We start from the raw sequence: 22,256 nt of genomic DNA, 5'->3' as shown, positions 1-22,256 counted from the left end.
CAGGGGCAGGTGGCAATTCTAGAGCTTAGGACCTAGGCCGCTGAAGGCACAACCTCTGATGGTGGAGTATTTAAAGCTCAGGATTCACTAGAGGCCAGAATTGAAGAAGCATAGAAATCTTGCAAGGTTGTAGGGCTGGAGTAGGTTACAGTGACAGGGAGGGAAAGGCCACGGATGGATTCGAAAACAAGAATGAGAATTTTAAAACTGAGGTGTTTCCAGACCAGGAGCTAATGTAGGTTTGTGAGTGCAGTGGCGAAGGGTGAACGGGAATTAGGATTCAGCAGCAGAGTTTTGGATGAAGTGAAGTTTACGGAGGATGCAATGTGGCTGATCATCTAGAAGAGCATTGAAATAGTTGAGTCTAGAGGTAACAAAGCATGCATGAGGGTTTCAGTGGCAAATGAGCTCAGCAGGAGTGGAGACAGGCTAAGTTACAGAGATGGAAGTAAGTAAGAAGAGAATAAAAATTCTTGAAAACCCTTAACTATCATGTTAGTCACACCAACAGCAAATGATTCCACCACTCAACTCCATTTTCCTGCCTTAGTTTCATTTCTCTTGATAACCCTACCAAACAAAAAATCTGTCAAACTCAGTCACGAAAATTTAAACTGACGCAGCATCACCAGCCTTTTGGGGAGCAAGTTACAGATTTCCACAAACCTTTGTATGAAGAAGTGCTCTTGATTTCACTCCTATTTAACCTAGTTCTAATTTCAAAATGAAGACAAAGACAGATGAGGAAGGCCATTTCACCAATCCTAGCTTATTCACTCTGAAAAAAACCTAAACTTTCATCACAGATTCCAACTTTTTTTTAAAAATCCAGCCTTTGGCCATCACTAAAGCATCCAGACGTTGATCAATCACTTTTTGTGAGGAATAAATTTTAATATCAGTGAACTTTATTTTTTGAACTTTTGCCCTGTTGTTGTATGATTTACCTTTCCTGGACCATGTATTATTTTACACCCTTCTATGGGGTTCCCTTCAAGTCACTTCTTTCCAAGTAGAACACCCGAGGCCAACTCAGTTATCTGGCTCTGGGGATTGTTCTTTTTGATTTTCCATTACATACAGGGCTTGAATACATTCCCAGTGTGGAGGTTAGTGAGCAATGACTCAGCACAATACACAAAATATGGTCTGGTTAGGTCATATCACAGTTTAACCATTGTCCTGTTTTTGACTGTACACTTCAGCATTTTATTTGAAAATTTGGGGCTGTGTACAAATACAAAGAAAATGAGAAATTAGGCAAGTGACTGCCCAATGCCGAAGTCTTCCATCATCTTTGTTTTCTGTAATATGCGGTTCACGAACAGTTGTGCACCCCCACGATTGCAACAATGTTTCCTCTGAGTGCGCAATTTCCAGGATTGCACGAAAATGTTAACTCTTATAAAATACTGAAAACATTTTAAATAAAATTACAATCGACAGTGAAGTAAGTGGCCGATTTTCCCAACAGAGCCGTATACTTGGACGGTACGTATGACTTGTTATATGCAGCTTTTCTTTGTTTCTCCTCCACTGCACTGCCAGTCTACAACAGGACGGATGTAAGAAAATGATGAAATATGACAACTCGATTGCAGTGACGTGATGTTGTTCATTGCGCTGGCAGCCAACCAAGGTTGCATTTAAAATGCCGCAGCCGCTGCAGAAGCAACCCAGTTGTCATGTGTCCGGATAGGCGTGCAAAAACATCGCTGGTTTATAAATCGACATGGTTAGTGTGCAAGCTGTCATGTCCTAATGAAACTGCATCTGCGGTTTTACAATCCATTATTTACAATAGGTGAAACACGACTATACACAAATTAAGGTTCATTTCTGCCTCGAAGAATATTGTGGCACAGTTATGAAAAGAAAGAATTGAATATGGCATTAAAAGGGGGCTACATAAAAAAAAATGCAATATATTTCCAAGGTATTCAGAGAATATTGAGGTACATGTAAAACATGAACAACTTTGCAGGCGCCCATATTTTAAATTAAAATGGTATACTTGTCGAATTGCTTTTAAAAAACACCCGAAATGGTATAAAAGTAGAAAAAGGAAGCTGACCTGACTCAGTGGATAGTTCTCCTGCCTCTGAGCAGGACCTCTGGAAGGTCCCAGGTTTAAGTCCCACTCCAGGACTTGTTGGCCATGAAAGAACCCAACCCCTGGTACAGGCAAGCCAACATGTATTGGTGCCCAGCTGGGATAAATGGGGAACGTTAATGGCAGGAAGGGCATCTGGCTGTAAAACCACCTGCCAAATCCACAATTGATAGTTGATTATGAAAGAGTGGTCAATCAGAGTTGTGGCGACTGCATGTAACATTGGAAAAGAAAAAGAAAGGTATACAAACAGAAAATGCAGGAAACACTCAGCAGGCGGCCATGTGGGCAAGTAACTGTGTGAGCCTTAGCTCAGAAGTAACACTCCCACTTGAATTAACAGCCTCTTTAGAATCATCAGCAAGGCAATTGAAGAAGTCATCAATAGTCACATGATGCGGCACTAACTGACCAATAAGACGCTCAGCTCCAGGCCACTTCAGTTTTGATTGGGACATGGACATGAGAGCTAAATGCAAAAAGAGAAATGAGCATTACATTCCCCAACCTTAAAGCAGCACTTGATTGCGTAAGGCACCATCCTTTGCATCCTTGCCTTAATGAAACTGAGGTCAATGGGGATCATGAAAAGGAAAATACTCTGGTGGTTGGAGTAAAAGCTCACACACAAGAAGGACACAGTTGTTGGTTGGCAATCATTTTTGCCAGAGTTCTTCAGGGTAGTGTCCTTGGCCCAACTATCTTCAGTTGCTTCATCAATTATCTTCATGCGTTGTTCACTGATGAAGCCAGGAATCTGATGAGTGGTTCACTTCCAGACCCCTCAATACTAATCTACCATCTCCAATACTCACATATGTGACAGAATGCTATCACTTGTTGCAACACTCATGAAGCTCAACATTGTCCAAGACAAATAGTCTGCTTACTCGGCATCCTTGCCTTTAACTCAATATACACTCCTCTACCATCAACGTATTGTATCTGCAATGTTTCCTATCTACAGGATATAATTCAGCAGCCTGACAAACTAACTTTAACAACAATCCATAGGTCCAAGAACTCTACAAACAAGAAGGACAAGAGCAGCAACTTTATGAAAATATCATTACTTCCAAAGTACACATCATCCTGACTTGGACATCTACGCCAATCTCTTCACTGGTGCTTGGTCAAAATCCTGGAATTCCCTACTTCATCAAGGAAACACAAATAGCACTAGTATGCCAACGGTTCAAGAAGGTCCATCAATACCTCAGGGAAATTAGGAACATAACACTAACTGTAGATTTGCCAATATTGTTCACATTCTCAAGAGCAAAATAAAAACTGATAGAGGATCCTTGAAATCAAATATAAGGAATTTAAACATGCCGTTTTTTAATACCTTTGTTGTTCAGTATACTGATCAGTTGATATTACCTGGAGGAGTGAGAAGCAGGTCAGCATTATGGTGAAGAGACTGGGATGAACGTGAAGCAGATCAGCTTTGCTGTGAAGAGACCAGGAGAAGTGTGAAGCAGGTCAGCATCACTGTGAAGAGACTGGGAGGAGGTCAGCATTACTGCGAAGAGATCAGGATGTTTGTGAAGCAGATCAGCATCACTGTGAAGAGACCGGGAGGAGCGTGAAGCAGGTCAGCTTTACTGTGAAGAGACTGGGAGGAGTGTGAAGCAGGTCAGCATTACTGTGAAGAGACCAGGAGAAGTGTGAAACATGTCAGCAGCACTGTGAAGAGACCCGGACGTGTGTGAAGCAGGTCAGCATAACTTTGGAGAGACTAGGAGGAGTGTGAAGCAGGTCAGCATTACTGTGAAGAGACTGGGAGGAGTGTGAAGCAGGTCAGCTTTACTGTGAAGGGACCGGGAGGAGTGTGAAGCAGGTTCGCATTAATGTGAGGAGACCAGGAGGACTGTGAAGCAGGTCAGCATTACTGTGAATTACAAAGCAGGACCTCAAAACTAATACTCTCCAGATTACTCCCAGTACCACACGCAAATCTGTATAAAAATAGGAGGATAAAATTGATGTATGCGTGGCTGGAGAGATGGTGCAGGAGGGAGGAGATTCTTGGGACATTGGGACCAGCTCTGGGGGAGAGGAGACCTGTAAGCACTGGACAGGTTGCACCTAAATAGAGCTGGTACTGAGTTCCTTGTGGGGCGATTTGCTAGTGTTATTTGGGAGCTTTTCAACTAACTTGGCAGGGATGTGGGAACTAGGAGGAATTATCAGAGAGGGCACAGAATACTGGGAAAGATAGATAACACGAGAGAGGTAAGTTATTAGGCGGGGTCAGAGTAAGGGAGAAAGTAATAAAGTCTAAATCAGGGTTAATGTGCATATATGTGAATGCATGGGGTGTGGTTGATAAGATTAATGAGTTACAGGCCTAAATTGATATGTGGAAATATGATAAAGGCAAAATACTGCGGATGCTGGAAATCTGAAACAAAAACAAAAAAATGCTGGAAAAACTCAGCAGGTCTGATAGCATCTGTGGAGAGAAAGACAGAGTTAACGTTTCAAATGCGTATGACTCTTCTTCAGGGCTCTGAAGAAGAGTCATACAGACTTGAAATGTTAACTCTGTCTTTCTCTCCACTGGTGCTGTCAGACCTGCTGAGTTTTTCCAGCATTTTTTGTTTTTGTGTGGAAATATGATGTTGTGGCTGTGTAACAGAGACCTGGCTCAAGGATGGGCTGAGCTGGGTGTTAAATATTCCTGGATAGAACATGTTCAGGAAAGATAGGAAAGGAAGAAAAGGGGAAGGAGTGGCTGTATTGATTAAAGAGAGCATTGCAGCGCTGGAGAGAGAGAATATCCCAGAGGTATCAGGGACAGAATCTATTTGGCTAGAGTTAAGGAACAAAAAAGGTGCAATCACATTGCTTGATGTAGTCTATAGCTAGTGGAAAGAATGCAGGGGAACAAATTTGCAAGGAAATTCCAGAGAGGTATAAGACCTATAGAGTAGTTATAATTGGGGACTTTAATTAGCTTTCATATAGATTGGGATATTAGTAGTGTAAAGGACAAAGAGGGGCAAGAGTTCCTAGAGTGTGTTCACAAAAATTTTCTACAGCAGTATATTTACAATCCAATAAGAGGGGAGGCATTGCTGGACCTGGTTCTTGGGAACAAGGTGGGCCAAGTGGATCAAATATCAATGGGAGAACATTTAGGGGACAGTGATTATTGTATCATAAGGTTTAGGCTGCTTATGGAAAAGGACAAAGAACAATATAGAGTAAGAATAATTAACTGGGGGAAGCCAACTTTAGTGGGGCAAGAATGGATCTGGGCCGAGTAAACTGGAATCAAAAGTTGGCAGGAAAAATGGTAGCTGATCAATGGACTATATTCAAAGAAGAGATAGTTTGGGCACAATCAAGGTATATTCCATCAAAAGGCAAAGGTATGGTAAACAAATCCTTGGATGACAAAAGGGATAGAGATTATGGTGGAGAAGAAAAAGTATGCATAGGACAAACATCAGGTGGATAATACAAGAGTTCTGAAGAAGAGTTATATGGACTCAAAATATTAATTGTTTCTCTCTCCACAGATGTTGCCAGACCTGTTGACTTTTTCCAGCATTTTCAGTTTTGCTTTCAGATGTTCAGCATCTGTAGTATTTTGGTTTTATCTTAGTGGTTAATGCATGTTTTTCTGGCTGGAGGAAGGTTTGCAGTGGAGTTCACCAGGGGTCAGTGTTAGAACCCTTGTTCTTCCTGATATATATTAATGACCTGGACCTTGATGTACAGAGCACATTTTCAAAATCTGTGTACGATACAAAATTTGGAAGCATTGTGCACAGTGAGGAGGATAGTGTAGAACTTAAAAAGGACATAGACAAGTTGTTGGAAAGGTTGGACAAGTGGCAGATATTTAGCATTATTAGTATCTTTATTGCAGCAGTACTTCTTAAATACAGCATTTCTAGTTACTCTTTCGCCAAAGACATTAACAAAATAAAAACTTCACACTCTGGAAAAAGTTACATAAAGCTAGCCACATGTAAAAACAGGCATAGGAATATAAATACAAATAGAAACACAATGTGGAAGAACGTGAAGTGATTCATTTTAGTCAGAAGAACAGGGAGAGACAATATAAAATAAAGGGTACAACTCTGAAGGGGGTGCAGGAGCAGAGGGACCTGGGTGTTTATGTGCATAAGTCATTGAAGGTGGCAGGACAGATTGAGAGTGTGGTTAATTAAGTATACAGGATCCTAGGCTTTATTAATAGGGGCACAGAGTTCAAGAGCAAGGAGGTTATGTTGAACTTGTATAAAACACCAGTTTGGCCTTAGCTGGAGTGTTGTGTACAGTTCAGAGCGCTACACTTTAGGAAAGATGTGAAGATATTGGAGAGAGTGCAGAAAAGATTCACAAGATTGGTTCCAGCAATGAAGATAGATTGGAGAAGTTGGGACAGTTTTCCTGGCAAAGACTGAGTGGAGATTTGATAGAGGTATTCCAAATCCTAAGGGGTCAAGGCAGAGTAGGTAGGGAGAAACTGTGCCCACTTGTGAAAGGATCGAGAACAAGAGGTCATAGATTTAAAGTAATTGGCAAAAGAGACATGAGGAAAAAACTTTTTCACACAATGAGTGGTTGGCGTTTGGAATGCATGGCCTGAGAGTGTGGTGGGTTCAATTGAGGCATTCACAAGGGAATTAAACTGTTAACTGAAAAGGAAGAATCTGCAGGTTACGGGGAGAAGGCAGAGGAATAGTACTCAGTGAATTGCTCAGTTGGAGAGCTGGTACAGACAGGATGGGCCAAATGGCCTCCTTTCACGCTGTAACAATTCTGTGATTCTGTGAGATATGAATTACATAGGACAGAAAAGTTACAGTTTAGAAAATTAGTCATGGTAAGTAATGCATTAAACATTCAACTGTCAATCATGCTCCAGTAGTTAGAAAACTAAATGGCCAAAAATGATTAATTTAAAAGTTTAAATGTTTCCTCAGAATTGGATATTGGACAAATTTTTTAAAAATTATTTTGATCGTATGAAACAGTTTTATTCACAATTCTGATATACCAGCAGAGACCCACATAACATTTGCAGTCAGATTAGTGTCTTTATTGCAATAGTATTTCTTTAAATACAGGGTTTCCAGTTACTCTTTCACCAAATACTCTAGCAAAATCAAACCCCCTCTCTCTGGAAAAAGCTATACAGAGCTAGCTATGTGTAAAAACAGACATAGGAATATAAATACAAATGTTGTCAAGAGTCTGGCCTTATCACTTGTTTACAGTCATAGAATATCAAAGCCTGATTGGGAACTGTGAATGGGTTCAATATTATTCCTTGAAATCTGTTATGTCTGTTATAATTTCAGCATCTATCATAGAAGAAAACAGCTTCCCAACTACCAATCTTGTTCCATGTCAAAGTCCTTGTTCAGGATTCAAGGTCTGCAGCAACATTATAAATGCTGTTTCCTTGAGTCTAAGTTCATGCAGTGGCATGCCCATTGGAGTAAAACTGTGTAGAAACTCTGGAGGATATAGACTGTTATCAATATCTTTGTCGATAGAATCAATAATCATGTATTCTTTTAATTCACTTGACAGTTTTTCTAAAAAATTTTTCTTTTAAATCTAGTGAATCTTCATTTCTAGCACAAAGAATAGCTTATGAATAATAAGTTGTATCAACCAATTGTCCCTGCCATTTTGCCACACTTAAGCAATTCCAACTTCTGAACCATGCCTCCCATGCTATCCCTCTATCCCAGGCCAGCCCCATCCCGCTCTTGCCATCTTCACTCCTCCCAACAATCCCATTTCATCCTTCACAGAAACAGTCTCCAATCTTAGTTCTGATGAAGGGTCATAAGGACTCGAAACGTCAACTGTATCCCTCTCTGCAGATGCTGTCAGACCTGCTGAGTTTTTCCAGGTATTTTTGTTTTTGTTCTAGATTTCCAGCATCCGCAGTATTTTGCTTTTATCCAGTCTTGTTGGGCTCCCATTACCTTCTGCTGTTTTTGTTCTCCACCAATACACTCATCCCACCGCTGCTACCAACGAATGGCAGCTGCAGGCGAGTCACATGCTCCAGTACTCCATTTGCTGCTGCATGTGCCAGGCACAACCCACCAAATAATCCCACCAACAGACATGCCCCTTAGGGAGGTGATGGTGTAGTGGTATTGTCACTGAACTAGTAATCCAGAGACCCAGGGTGATGCTCTGATGGTGGAATTAAAATTCAATAAAAATCTGGAATTAAAAGTCTAATGATGACCATGAAACTATTGTCGCTGTAAAAACCCATCTGGTGAACTAATGTCCTTTAAGGAAGGAAATCTGCCACCCTTACCTGGTCTGACCTACATGTGACTCCAGACCCACAGCAATGTGGTTGACTCTTAAATTCCTACTGAAGTGGCCTAGCAAGCCACTCAGTTGTATCAAACTGCTACAATGCCTCAATGAAATCGGATGGAACACCCGGCACCAGAAACAACAACGGCAAACTCAACCCCGCCAACCCTGCAAAGTCCTCCTTACTAATATCTGGGGGCTAGTGCCAAAATTAGGAGAGCTGTCTCACAGTCTAGTCAAGCAACAGCCTGACAGAGTCACCCTCACAGAATCCTAACTTACAGGTAATGTCCCAGACACCAATACCACCATCCCTGGGTATGTCCTGTCCCATCGGCAGGACAGACCCAGCAGACCCAGTGGTATACAGTCGGGAGGGAGTTGCCCTGGGAGTCCTCAACATCAACTCCAGACCTCATGAAGTCTCAAGGCATCAGGTCAAACATGGACAAGGAAACCTCCCGCTGATTACCACGTACCGCCCTCCCTCAGATGATGAATCAATGCTCCTCCATGTTCAACACCACTTGGGGGAAGCATTGAGGGTGGCAAGGGTGCAGAATGTACTCTGGGTGGAGGACTTCAATGTCCATCACCATGAGTGGCTCGATGGCACCACTACTGACCGAGCTGGCCAAGTCCTAAATGACATAGCTGCTAGACTGGGTCTGCAACAGATGGTGAGGGAACCAACAAGAGGGAAAATCATACTTGACCTCATCCTCACCAACCTGCCTGCCGCAGATGCATCTGTTCATGGTAGTATCAGTAGGAGTGACCACCACACAGTCGTTGTGGAGACGGAGTCCCAACTTCACATTCAGGATACCCTCCATAGTGTTGTGTGGCACGACCACCGTGCTAAATGGGATAGGTTTCGAACAGATCTAGCAACTCGAGACTGAGCATCCAAGAGGCGCTGAGGGCCATCATCAGCAGCAGAATTGTACTCGAACAAAATCAGTAGCCTCTTGGCCCGGCATATCCCCCACGCTACCATCACCATCAAGCCAGGGGATCAACCCTGGTTCAATGAAGAGTGCAGGATGGCATGCCAGAAGCAGTGCCAGACATACCCAAAAATGAGGTTTCAATCTGGTGAAACTACAACACAGGGCTACTTGAGTGCCAAATAGCACTAGCAGCAAGTGATAGATAGAGCTAAGTGATCCCACAACCAACGGATCAGATCTAAGTGCTGCAATCCTGCCACATCCAGTCGTGAATGGTGGTGGACAATTAAACAACTCACTGGAGGAGGAGGCTCCACAAATATCCCCATCCTCAATGATGGGGAAGCCCAGCACATCAATGCAAAAGGTAAGGCTGAAGCAATTGCTACAATCTTCAGCCAGAAGTGCTGAGTGGATGATCCATCTCGGCCTCCTCCGGAGGTCTCCAGCATCACAAATGCCAGTCTCCAGCCAATTCGATTCACTCAATGTGATATCAAGAAATGGCTGAAGGCACTGGACACTGCAATGGCTATGGGGCCTGACAATATTCCAGCAATAGTACTGAAGACTTGTGCTCCAGAATTTGCCGCACCCCTAACCAAGTTGTTCTAGTTAAGGTACAACACTGGCATCTACCTGGCCACATGGAAAATTGCCCAGGTATGTCCTGTACACAAAAAACAGGACAAATCCAACCCGGCCAATTACTGCCCCATCAGACCACTCTTGATCATCAGTAAAGTAATGGAAGGGGTCATCAACAGTGCTATCAAGCGGCACATGCTTAGCAATAACCTGCTCACTGATGCCCAGTTTGACCTCATTACAGCCTTGGTTGAAATATGGACAAAACAGCTAAAGTCCCGAGGTGAGGTGAGAGTGTCTGCCCTTGTCATCAAAGCTGCATTTGACCAAGTGTGGCATCAAGGAGCCCTAGCAAAATTGGAGTCAATGGGAATCAGGGGAAAACTCCACTGGTTGGAGTTATACGTCGCACAAAGAAAGATGGTTGTGGTTGTTGGAAGTCAATCATCTCAGCTCCAGGCGTACATCACTGCACGAGTTCCTCAAGGTAGTGTGCTCAGTCTAACCGTCTTCAGCTGCTTCATCAATGACCTTCTTTCCATCATAAGGTCAGAAGTGGGGATGTTTGCTGATGATTGTGCGATGTTCAGCACCATTTGTGACTCCTCAGATACTCAAACAGTCCATGTCCAAATGCAGCAAGACCTGGACAATATTCAGGCTTGGGCCGACAAGTGGCAAGTCACGTCACAGCAGCGCCAGGCAATGCCCATCTTCAACAAGAGAAAATCTAACCATCACCTCTTGGCGTTCAATGGGATTTCCATCACTGAATCCCCCACTATCAACATCTTGGGGGTTACCATCGACCAGGAACTGAACTGGACTAGCCATATAAATACTGTAGCTACAAGAACGGGTGAGAGGCTAGGAATCCTGCGACGAATAACTCACCTCCTCATGCCCCAAAGCTTGTCCAACATCTACAAGGCAAAAGTCAGGAGTGTGATGGAATACTCCCCACTTGCCTAGATGAGTGCAGCTCCCACAACACTGAAGAAGCTTGACACTATCCAAGAAAAAGCAGCCTGCTTGATTGGCACTACATCCACAAACATTCACTCCCTCCACTGCCGACCCACAGTAGCAGCAGTGTGTACCATCTACAAGATGCACTGCAGGAATTCACCAAGTCTCATTAGACAGCACCTTCCAAACCCATGACCACTATCATCTAGAAGGACAAGTGCAGCAGAAAGATGGGAACACCACCAACTGAAAGTTCCCCTCCAAGTCACTCACCATCCTGACTTGGAAATATATTGCCGTTCCTTCACTGTCACTGGGTCAAAAGCCTGGAACTCCCTCCCTAACAGCACTGTGAGTGTACTCACACCACATGGTTCAAGAAGGGAGCTCACCACCACCTTCTCAAGGGCAATTAGGGATTGGCAATAAATGCCCGCCCAGCCAGCAAAGCCCACATCCTGTGAATGAATAAAAAAAAAACTGACCAATGAAAACAGTCTGGACAGGCAAAAGCTTAGTGTTGTTATTATAGATTTAAACGATGTTAAAGGCACAATTAATTTTAAAGCTATTTATTTCAGTCCTTATTCATTAATCAACATCATGCAAATTTCAAAAAAACATATTGGACAGTTGAACAGAAATAGTCACTTTGATCCCAATCATGTGTACAAAGGAGACTCTGTTCCAGTACAAAATTAAACTAAAATGAATACAAGCTTAGCTGATTGGTTTAAGCAGGAGAAAAGGGAGTAATGTTCCGTCACCTAACACTGCGGTCAAAGTGAGGAGTTTCAGAAGCTCCTCCTCTGTATCCAGGTCTCATCCAGGCACATAGTAACTATTCTCCTATTGGTTGTACATTGTATCAATTCTGGTGCGACAACCAATGAGTGCGATGGGTCGGGCCTCTTCTCTTTTGACATCAGATCATGTGCATCCTAACAGCTGATGCAATGTTCGAATACAAAGCGGTGGCCGCAGCTGGCCTGGCTCCGCACTTGGTACTGTCAGAGAGCTGGGGGGAGGAACTGGCTGGACACAGTGGGCTATTAATTATTGAGCAGTGATGGTGATGATGTACGTTCAGACTTTCGGGGGCACGAGTCCTTACAGTAAAAGGACGAGTCCTACTGGCGATGAGGGGGATAGTGTAATCCAGTTGATGAAGAAACTCCTTCATCATAGCTTCGCAGGCGAAGCGGTAACAAGTTCGAAGAAGATAAAACATGGTGAAAGCCCCTTTGAGAGACATTATAACATAGAAGATGAAAGCCTTATTCCTGGATCAGGTGAGCTGATGGGGTCCCTCGGTCGCTTTGTTTTTGATGGGGCTTATTGCAACAAGTCGATACTAAGTGATTAAAGCCTTGGTATCTTCGGTAGAAATTATAAATTATAAAATGGACCGTCAGTTGTTAAATAAGCTTTTTCTTAAATCGGGCCAAATTAACAATTGGCATTTCCTATTGGATGAACTGCTACAATCTTAAACAGAATTATGGAACTCATATAGCAATGCACTTACGTATTTCGTTTAGAGAAGCTTTTTTTCCTTGGAAAAACTTATTGTGAAGTAACATGCTTTTGTTTTAGTTTTTTTTCTATAAAATATCTTCCATCTGAATTCCAATTCAAACTAATCAGTTACATCACCGCTATTCTAGAATCGAGAATTCAGAATAAAGGTTGTATGGCAATTGCACAATAATAAACGTCAACTGCTTCTCTCACAAGCAATGAGTATACCATTCTAAATGCTGTAAAACTGAATTGCAATATTGTAAACAGCCTCAGTTCGGGAGATGGCAATTAACGCTCTACTTTTGTAGTTTTGGCGAGAAACTCTTAAGAGGGAATACAGACTACAGTGTAGTAAAATGGATGGTTCATAGCGGAAGGCAACTAACCCATAAACTCGAAATTAATCAAATGTATGCCCTATTGAAATGTATTGGCTTTTTGGGAATGTCAATAAAAATCCTGCTAAATACTGCAGTGTCACTGTTGGCTGGTGGGGAGAGTTTGTGCGGTGATGTAAACTTTTTTAAGGAAAAAAGTCATCATAGTTTAGCAGGAAGAAAATGTAATCGGGAATATGACATCCTGCTAGAAATTGTATATGAAGTAATAGTTGCTTTAAAATGGCAACAACAAATGAATCAGATTTTTTAGCTCTATTAGGATAGTATTTAAAACCATTCAAATGTGTTCAATATTGGCAGATATTACTTCTATTGAACCTGGTACGACGTTCTTTATTGGTTTTGGCTGTAGGGTGTGGGATTTAGAATATCCAAATCAACAACTGACTTCCAGTAGAAAAAAAATTGATAGGAATAAATTTGAAAATATAGATCTTATGTCCATATTGTCTAAAATTTAAAAATTTCAAAGATTTTCACACAAATTTACTTTCCTTTCAGATACCTATTTCCTGAATCAATCTGGCAATGACTTTATTTTTCTGGAGGAATTCTTAGAAGAAAGGACATGCCAGCATCTAGCTAAACAGATAGAGCATTGCCTGTCTACCTCAAAGAAATCCCAGCTACAATGCCAGGACCTCTTGATCCCCCAGTACATGAGCAGGAGAATAGCCCGAGATGTACTTCGAATGGCTGCCAGTGAGCCCTGTGGACTGCGTGGTGCAGTGATCTATGTTAATCTTGAGCATGAGACTACAAGTAAGAAGCTGGGCAAAATAGTGTATGACAGTAGTGTCATTCCTACCTTTGAACTAACTCTAGTTTTTAAACAAGATAACAACAGCTGGCCCAGTCTGAGTGATTTCTTCTCCATAGGGGCCTGCTTCACACATGCGTCAAGAAGGGTACTGAAACTTAGTCCCGGCTTTAGATTGGTCAAAAGAAAATTATATTCTTCTGTAGGACCAATTGTTGAAGAATGCTGATTTGAGTGCCAAACTAAGGGCAATTTTTGTGGTGACTATTTTCTAACTAGTGATCTATTAAGACTTGATAGGTGCTACTAAGCCTGCAATGGAAGTATTTCTCTAAATATTCTCATGCATAAGTTGCTACAGTTTCTTAAAATGAATGTTAACTTGAATTTCACTAATTATTTTGAAGGATACAAAATATTGTGTATATATAATGCCTACTTAATGAATTGGATGCTAAAGTGTGCAGTTCAGTAAGCAAAGGGTACACAATGGAATTTCACACTTGTGTAGTTTTCAATGTGTCTTTCTTTACTGATACCACTGCTGCTGGAAGTAGATATTTTTGGTTATGGATGAATAAAATTGAAAGCATGTGGTGATGGTACAGAGTGCAAAGTGCATGGTTTGGGTGGTGGTAGGAAAGAACCAGGGAAAAGGAAATGAAGGGCATGAAATATGTGTAAACTTTTCATCAGGAGGTGCTGAAGACAATAAATTGAGGCATCAGATACACTACATTATTATGTTTAGCTGCAAGTGTAAGTTAAAATAGCGTTTAGAAGTTTTGTGATATTTATTTTACTTATGTTCAGTATTGTTACATGTTTGCACACTTTTGCACTGTTCAATTGAACCATTTTGTATTTTGTATGGGCATGCTGGACTTGCTCTAACATAGTATCTTGCATTTATACGAACAGTGCAAGCTTCCTGTAGTAGATGTAAAGTACATGTAATTGCTACCTTCATCTACTGCAGTGCTATGATTATGTTTTTGTTAAAGTGTAAGAGATTGGCAATGTTGCAAATAAACATTTTATAAAATAAATACTCATTTTCTTAAGTGAAAAACTGGTGATGTGAATCTATAATCTATTGAAAGGAAAATAGATTGTAAAATCCCTTTTATAGGAAGACTCGGATTCATGATGACAAACACCTGCCACTCACCAGACTGTGTCCATATACAACGAGAACTGATATTCAACATAGCAGCATTGCAAAATGAATGGAACAAGTGCTAATTGTGGGGATATATGTCACCAAACAGTGTAATTCTGACCCCTTATTTTTGTAATCTACTGCAAAACAGACACAAATTGTTTGAGATATTTGAACCAGAAATAAGTACAAAAATACTTGGATTCAGATTTTTTGAAATGTTTGCTTCTTTAATGTTGTCTTTTCCAGAGAAACTCTAAACAAGAAATGGAACTAGTCCATCTGAGAGTACAAATGCAAGTTACAAAATGGAAACAGGCTATTCAATCCATCTAATCCTTGTCAGTATTTGCCCTCCAAATAAGCAAATTGTCCTAATTGCACTTATTCAGTCTGCTTCCATATTCATTTTGTCTACATTTCTGTCATTCAGCTATCCAATCTGGTCTTGAATGTTGACCATTTTTTTTCTGCCTCAACAACTAACGAAGTGAATTCAAAATCTGTCAACCTTGTGTAATGAAGTTTCTCTTCCTCCTGTTCTAAATCCCTAGCATTTCATTATGCACCTCCTACAGAGCCCTTAATTTTTACTGGAACCAGACTCCTCTGTACCCAATACATTTCATAATTTAAAAGTTTAATCAAATTGCCACCTTATGTGTTCCAAAGAAGCGATGAAGTAAATATTGAAAAGTCTCTTCAACCTACATCCCTTCCTTAATGTAATTGTAATGTTTACATCGCAAAGACAAGTAAATTAGAATTCTTGTACAACTGGAACTGTGTAATGAAATGAAATAGAATGGCTTGAGAGAAATAGAATCAACCAGTTTGGTTTACTAACAAAATTATGAAAACATTAGAAAAATAAAACATACAAACGTTTTAAGTGACAGGATGGGGTGATTTATAAAGATGGGTGAAATAAAAATGAAACTGAGGGCTGCAAAGAGGGATCAGATGGAAAATCTAGCTGAAAACAAAGCAGAACAGCAAGTCCTGCCACGTCACTGATATTAAATGTTGGACTGGATTTGATGGTCGTAGAGTAGGTCAGTTCATTGTCTGGAGAGCTGGTAGTAACCCTGCTGCAGTCATTTCTGGTAGTCCCAACGTAATTAAAAGCCAATCAGGCACCTACTTGCGTGGTCAGATATTCAATCCCAACAGCACCACTGGGAGAGGTGGCCATTGCCAGTACTAAGCCCCAGGATGAAGAACCGCCAAGGAACCCATGGTAAGTGAGACAGGTTCTGGAAAAGGGGGTGGTGGGGAAGTCTGTTTAAAGGGCAGGAGTGTCTTCCTGTGGGGACAGCCTTCGATCACCTGAGCACAAAGGACTCCTCTCCCCCTCCTCCATTCCAGGCCACTGGCAGGCCTAAAAGGGTGTATCTAGGAGTTTGCCCACATGGCAAGAGCTTCCTCTCTACACACCCCTGTGCCTGCTGCTGGTAGAATACCGGTGGTGGTGGGCTGAAGCTCAAGTGGTCCTTAATTGGCCATTTAAGGGCCTCAATTGGCCTCCAAATGGGAAGGCCATCCTTGATCCTTCCCGTCCCAGACATAGTTGGGGGAGTTGGGAAGGTGACAGGCTTTGCACCCCGTGCCTTCCTACCTCATTTTATAGCTCCCCAACCTACTCCTGGGGAGGGCTTTAAATTCTGCCTATTAACTCTGTTTCTTTCTACACAGATGCTGCCAGAACTGCTGCATATTTCTGGAATTTTTAATTTTTATTTTGGATTTACTGTAGTTACAGTATTTACTTTAAATTAGTAAAGCATTCTTCAAATATGTCTGGAGTAAACTAAAGTTATGAAGATGAGTTGGCCAACTAAATGATGATGGAGAAATTGTTTGAAGAAAAAAAAATTGAAGTGCTAAAATACTATTCAACAGTGTTCGCAAAAGAAATCTCTGCCAATTTCTTATCTGATTACTCTCATATGAAGTATCTGGGAACATTAAAGTCACTATATAAATGTAAGTGGTTGTTGGTATTGAGAAGTGCTAGAATTAGAGGTACATTTTAAAAGTGAATGTATATTGAAATATTTGGAAAATACAAGAAATGAGATCAAGGATGAAGTTCAAGGCTTCAAGTTCAAGTAAGGCTCCTGATTCTGACAACTTTTATCCCTGGGTTCTGAAGCAAAGGGCTCCAACAATTGCATGTCCCTGTGTAGATATTTTTCAGAGTTCACTGGACACAGACTAAATCCCAGAGATTGGCAAATAGCAAATGTGACTCATCTTCAAAAAAAAAGACGAGGGGTAAATCATCACATAAAGACCTTCAAGCCTTACTTCTAATTGTCAGAGAAAGAGTTGGAAAGAATAATGAGAAACAATAAAGTAAACATCTTGAGGGGCTTAAGATAATCCTAAACAACATTGTTTTAAGAGTGGGAGGTCATGTATGATTTATTTGAGGAGATGACAGAACTAGTATAGAGGAAAGAGACAGTGGATGTTTTCTACTTGGATTTCAGGAAGGCATTTGATGTTCTTCCACAGATTAGGATCAAACTCATGGCATAGATGGAAATGTATTCAAACAGATTTGTAAATGGTTGGTTAATACACAACAGTAAATGGTAGTATAGGCAGGTATCTAGTTGGCATCCAGTTAATAGTGAAGTTGGTACAAGGTTCAGTGTTGGAGCCGTTGCTGTTTCTAATGTTGATAAATATTTGTAGGAAAAAATTATGCCCAGATTTGCAGATGATTCTGCATTAGTAGTGGCAACTGGAAGATCCCCTCCAAGTCACTCACCATCCTGACTTGGAAATATATCGCCGTTCCTTCACTGTCACTGGGTCAAAACCCTGGAACTTCCTTCCTAACAGCACTCTGGGTGTACCTACACCACATGGACTGCAGCGGTTCAAGAAGGCAGCTCACCACCTTCTCAAGGGCAACAAGGGATGAGTAATAAGTGCTGGCCCAGCCAGCAAAACCCATATCCTATGAATGAATTAAACAAAACTAATAAATAACAATCCACATGAACTCAAGGATTTGACAATCCTAATCAACGTGCAGAGAAATAACCAATTTAAAAAATATTACTTATTCATGGGATTTAGATGTTACTGACAAGGCCAACTTTTACTGCCCATTCTTAAACATGCTCGAAGATGGAGGTAAGCCACAGTGCTGTTAGGTACAAAGCTCCACAATTTTGACCAAGTTATGATGAAGGAGCAGTGATATATTTTCAAGTCAGGTTGGTGTGTGAATTTCTGGTGATGGTGTTACCATTTTCCTTGTCCTTCTAGGTAGATGAGGTCATGGGTTTGTGAAGAGCTGTTGTGAGTTGCTGGAGTGAATCTTATCAGTGGTACACATTTGCAGCCACATTACATTGCTGGTGGTGTAGTGTGGGCTGGGGCGGGGGCGGGGGCAAGGGCGGGAGGGAGTGAGTATTTAAGGTGGTTGAAGGGTTGATGATCAAGCAAGCTTTGAGTGCTGTTGGAGCCACAATTATCCAGGCAAATGGAGATTATTGTATCACATTACTGATTCGTGCCTTATAGATGGTGGAAAGGCTTTTGAGTGTCAGAAGGGGAGTTACTCACCTCAGAATACCCAGCATCTGACCTGCACTTGTAGCTACAGTATTTTTGTGCCTTGTCCGGTTAAGTTTCTGGTCAGTGTTGACCCCAGGATATTGATGTTGGGGAATGCAACAATGATAATACTACTTAATGGTAAGGGGAGGTATTTAGACTGTCTTGTTGGAGATATCATTGCCTGGCACTTGTGTGGCAAGAATATTACTTGCCACTTGTCAGTCCAAGCCTAGATATTGTCCAAGTATTGCTGCTGCACTTTCATTATCTGAGGAATTTTGAATGGAACTGAGTTCAATCATTAGCAAATATCCCCACTTCTAAACTTATGATGCAGAGAAGGTCATTGATGAAGCAGCTGAAGATAGTTAGACCTAGGACACTATCTTTATGAACTCCTGTAGTGATGGCCTGGGCCTGTGAGGATTGGCCTCCAGCAACCACAATTATCTTCCTTTGTGCTATGAATGACTCCAGACCTTGGAGAGTTTCCCTGATTTCCTTCAATTTGGTGTCGTGCTTGGTTAAAGGTTGCCTTGACATCAGAAGCAGCCACTCTCATCTCACCTCCGATGCAAATGAATACAGGGAAATATAAGGATATGAAGTTTTTCAGAGGAAAGTTGAAGGGGACATGACAATGTGTTTTTCCGACACACACCATTTATGCTACTTCACTACAATAATCAAATCCAGCTATATCAACCCTGACAGATTGCATAACACCCCACTGCCAACAGGCTATATTTTCACTTACGGCAGTTTGCAGGTGCTTTAAGATTGATTCCATACTATCTTGCAGCTGGACTATATCAGTGTGAATGCAGAGAACATCAAAGCAAAAAAGTCAGAGGTTATACCAATAGTTACTCAGAAAAAGTTAGAAAAATTAAAACCTTTTCTAATTTCTGAATAACTACTGTAAAGACCCAGACCGAACCCATGGGAGTCCCCCTACACCCCCGAACCCACTCCGACTTCCGACACCCCCCCACCCCACTGAACTCCAACAACCCCCACCCGAACACCCAGACCCCGCTGACCCGACACCACCCTCCAGACCTCTGACCCCCCCACCCCCCAAATCCTATCCACTTACCTTAGGCACTTACCTTCTCCCTGGCCTGCCAATTTCCCTGGCCCTTTAAACTTACCTGCTTTACAGCAGCAAGTGCCATAAAAAAGGGATGTGGCCTTTTTGAGTATGCTGGAGTTAGACTTTGCCTGCGAGGAGTCTTTCGATGCAGATCCAAGCAGCTCTGACAAACAGAAGCGTCAATGTAATTTTCAAGACCAGGTAAGTAGGTGTTTATTTCTTCTAATTCCTGTGGGCCAGCACTTTCCGACGCTAGTTGGAGGTTACGGCCCATTATTAATGGTACAAAAGGGAAACTACTGTTCCAGCAATGCAAATCCAAAGCCAGATGTATGTTATCCTAATAGCTTTTTGGTTAAACCTAATCCAAGAAATTGGTGTAATATATTGACAAATTTTTACTGCTATTAGCATATTTACTTCTATGTTGTGTTTTCATCAGGTGGAATTTTGTGCCCTCTGCTGTGATGAATTTGGTGGCAGGGGGCATTTAATCAGGCAGGAGGGCAGTGGGTTTTCCTGCCTCCACCCTGATTAAGGGCCACTTAATTAATGCCTGCCTAAGAACCTCAACCCGCTGCTGTTGGTGTTAAGGTGGGGGGTTCACTATGTGGGAAGCATAACAAGCAAACCCATGCAAGGTTGCTTGCAGGCTCCCAGGGATGGGGAGTTCCCTCATTCAAAGGCACTCTGTGTCAGAGCGAGTGACCTGGCATCGGGAAGGCAGAGCCCGCTGTCAGCCAACCCCTTGCTGCTGACCACTGTCCTGCCGTTACTCACTTGTGGCCTGGGATCCAGCAATGATACCTTGCCTTGTATGGGTGTCATACCGGCAGCAACCATTACCTTCCAGTGGTGCTGTTGTTCAATAGAGCTGCTGGCCAATCAGAGGCTGGCAGTTCTCATTGGGCAGGACCTCCATCTCCTGGGGTCCTGGATCCTGGTGGGCCTTCCTGAAAAGAGGCGGCTGAGACCCCTGTTGCTGCCACAAGATTCCGGCCATTGATGTTGTTTTGACTGTTTAAGTTGCATTTGAAACAGCATTTTAAAAAAAGTGTTTTCAGTAAGGTTTGCTGAGAGAAATTGGAAGACCGATGACAAACATGTAAACACACATTACATCATCCTGGCTGATTGCTTGGAAAGCAACCCCTGAAGGAATTGATATGGTATGTCTTGCCATCAAGTGGATACTTTGAAGTTTGATGCTTGTCCTCTGGACATTTAAAAGCGTGTCTCTAACACTAAAGCTAAAGTGTTTTGATAAAATTGAATAATGTAAAAGAAACCTTTTTAGAAATATACCTCACAATTGTGTTAGATACATCATCACCTTAGTATAAATAATAATTCAAATATTATTGCGAGCTAAGAACGCTGTCTCCATTCAACTAAAAATGAACACTGCAATATTTTCAAGTTTTACTTCTACAATCTGATTGTAATTGATTGTAAAATATCAGACTTCTCTATTTGTTTCTAAAAAGGCACTTTGAAATCTGCCCGTTTTTGATTACTACACAGTCAGTCATACTTTCACTTTCAGAAAAATAGAGAATGACAAATAGTGAATCACAAATCATTCAAATGACCGATTAAGAGAACACAACTGCATAATTTTTTTAAATTTAAATTCATAAACGTTTTGCAAATATAAACAATAAGCAAAAATATATTCAACTTATATTTGAATATATTATAAACAAGACTTTTAACTGCAGTATGATTCATGCTATTGTTTTATTATTGTGATGCTCTCTTCAGCAAAGGTCATGGATCCTGCAGAAAAGCACTAAAGTGTTTTTATCTTCTCACATATTGAACAAACCATGGCTCAAATAATCCTCTAAGGAATAAGTGTTTGGAAGCCGTCCTGCTGATTGGTCCAATGAAAATACATCAGATCTCATGGGTCTGACAGGCATTACAATACTGAATAAAGCTGAAAGCAGGATAAATCTTCACCTAATCTGTATTCAGCTTCTCTTTTCACAGACTGGAAAACTATGTAGTAAACAATCCCACAAGCCACTAGTGCACAACCAGCTGATCAGAGGCTGATGAGCTATTTCAGAAAAATATAGCGCATGTGCTTCCAAAGTATTTTTTCATCTGCTTAATTTTAAAGGACAAGAGACAGAAACAAACATGTTGATGTATTAGTGGCTTGTCTCAGAGCAGTGCTTTGTTCAGATAAATCCCCCAACTGTTTGGGTAACAGTTTCTGTAAGCACACAGAGTTACAAATTACATTCTGCAATGTTTCCTCTGCTACACACAATTAGCATTGTCCAGTCTTACAACCCTAACCACATTGAACTGTTCAGTGGACAACTATACAGGGTGCCCATTAATCAGAAGTTAGATGTACATTGGCTGAAATAGATTTAACACACCCTTATAATAATATACAAATCCCCTAAGATTAAAGAAGCTTTAATGTTAACTGGTTCCTGATAAATGACATTTGTCCCTTCTTGAAGCTGAATACTTACCCAATTTCAATTTTATATATAGCAAAGCTGCAACTTCCATTTTAAAGATTAGCGATTTGACCTAAAATATGTGAAAGGCGTTTATTCCTGTTTGTGATACAGGATTTCATAGACTTGATTAAAACTGATGAAACTCCTAAAGTAAATGTTTGGCCAGTAATTATCACATACCAAACAATGTAAAAGTCAGGTAAAGTAGGGAGTTTTCAACAGGGATTTGTACCATATCTACATAGCAATGGCAATTTCCAACCTACCAATTTAGTGGGCATATATTGCATTTTCAAAAGTAATAGTT

The 22,256-nt window shown here is 41.3% G+C and overlaps 1 protein-coding gene and 1 long non-coding RNA gene across 2 annotated transcripts; one reads left to right on the top strand and one right to left on the bottom strand.

Annotated features, from left to right (window-relative positions):
• Positions 1-1,045: 1,045 nt before the first annotated feature.
• LOC144685838 (uncharacterized) lies at positions 1,046-11,384 on the bottom strand. Its single transcript, XR_013577791.1, has 3 exons — positions 11,215-11,384; positions 3,497-3,607; positions 1,046-2,582 (listed from the first exon to the last, which is right to left on the bottom strand). It is a non-coding gene; the product is annotated as an uncharacterized LOC144685838 (long non-coding RNA).
• Positions 11,385-11,875: 491 nt separating this feature from the next.
• On the top strand, positions 11,876-14,698 carry LOC144685836 (DNA damage-inducible transcript 4-like protein). The gene is made up of 2 exons (XM_078550782.1): positions 11,876-12,233; positions 13,368-14,698. The coding sequence occupies exons 1-2, from the start codon at positions 12,011-12,013 to the stop codon at positions 13,853-13,855; spliced, it is 711 nt and encodes a 236-aa protein (XP_078406908.1). The 5' UTR covers positions 11,876-12,010; the 3' UTR covers positions 13,856-14,698.
• The last annotated feature ends 7,558 nt before the right edge of the window (positions 14,699-22,256 follow it).

Source organism: Cetorhinus maximus, chromosome 10 (genome assembly GCF_964194155.1).
Source record: "Cetorhinus maximus chromosome 10, sCetMax3.hap1.1, whole genome shotgun sequence".
Classification (NCBI taxonomy): domain Eukaryota; kingdom Metazoa; phylum Chordata; class Chondrichthyes; order Lamniformes; family Cetorhinidae; genus Cetorhinus; species Cetorhinus maximus.
The sequence above is the reverse complement of the archived record's forward strand: the minus strand, read 5'-3'. Positions and strand labels throughout refer to the sequence as shown.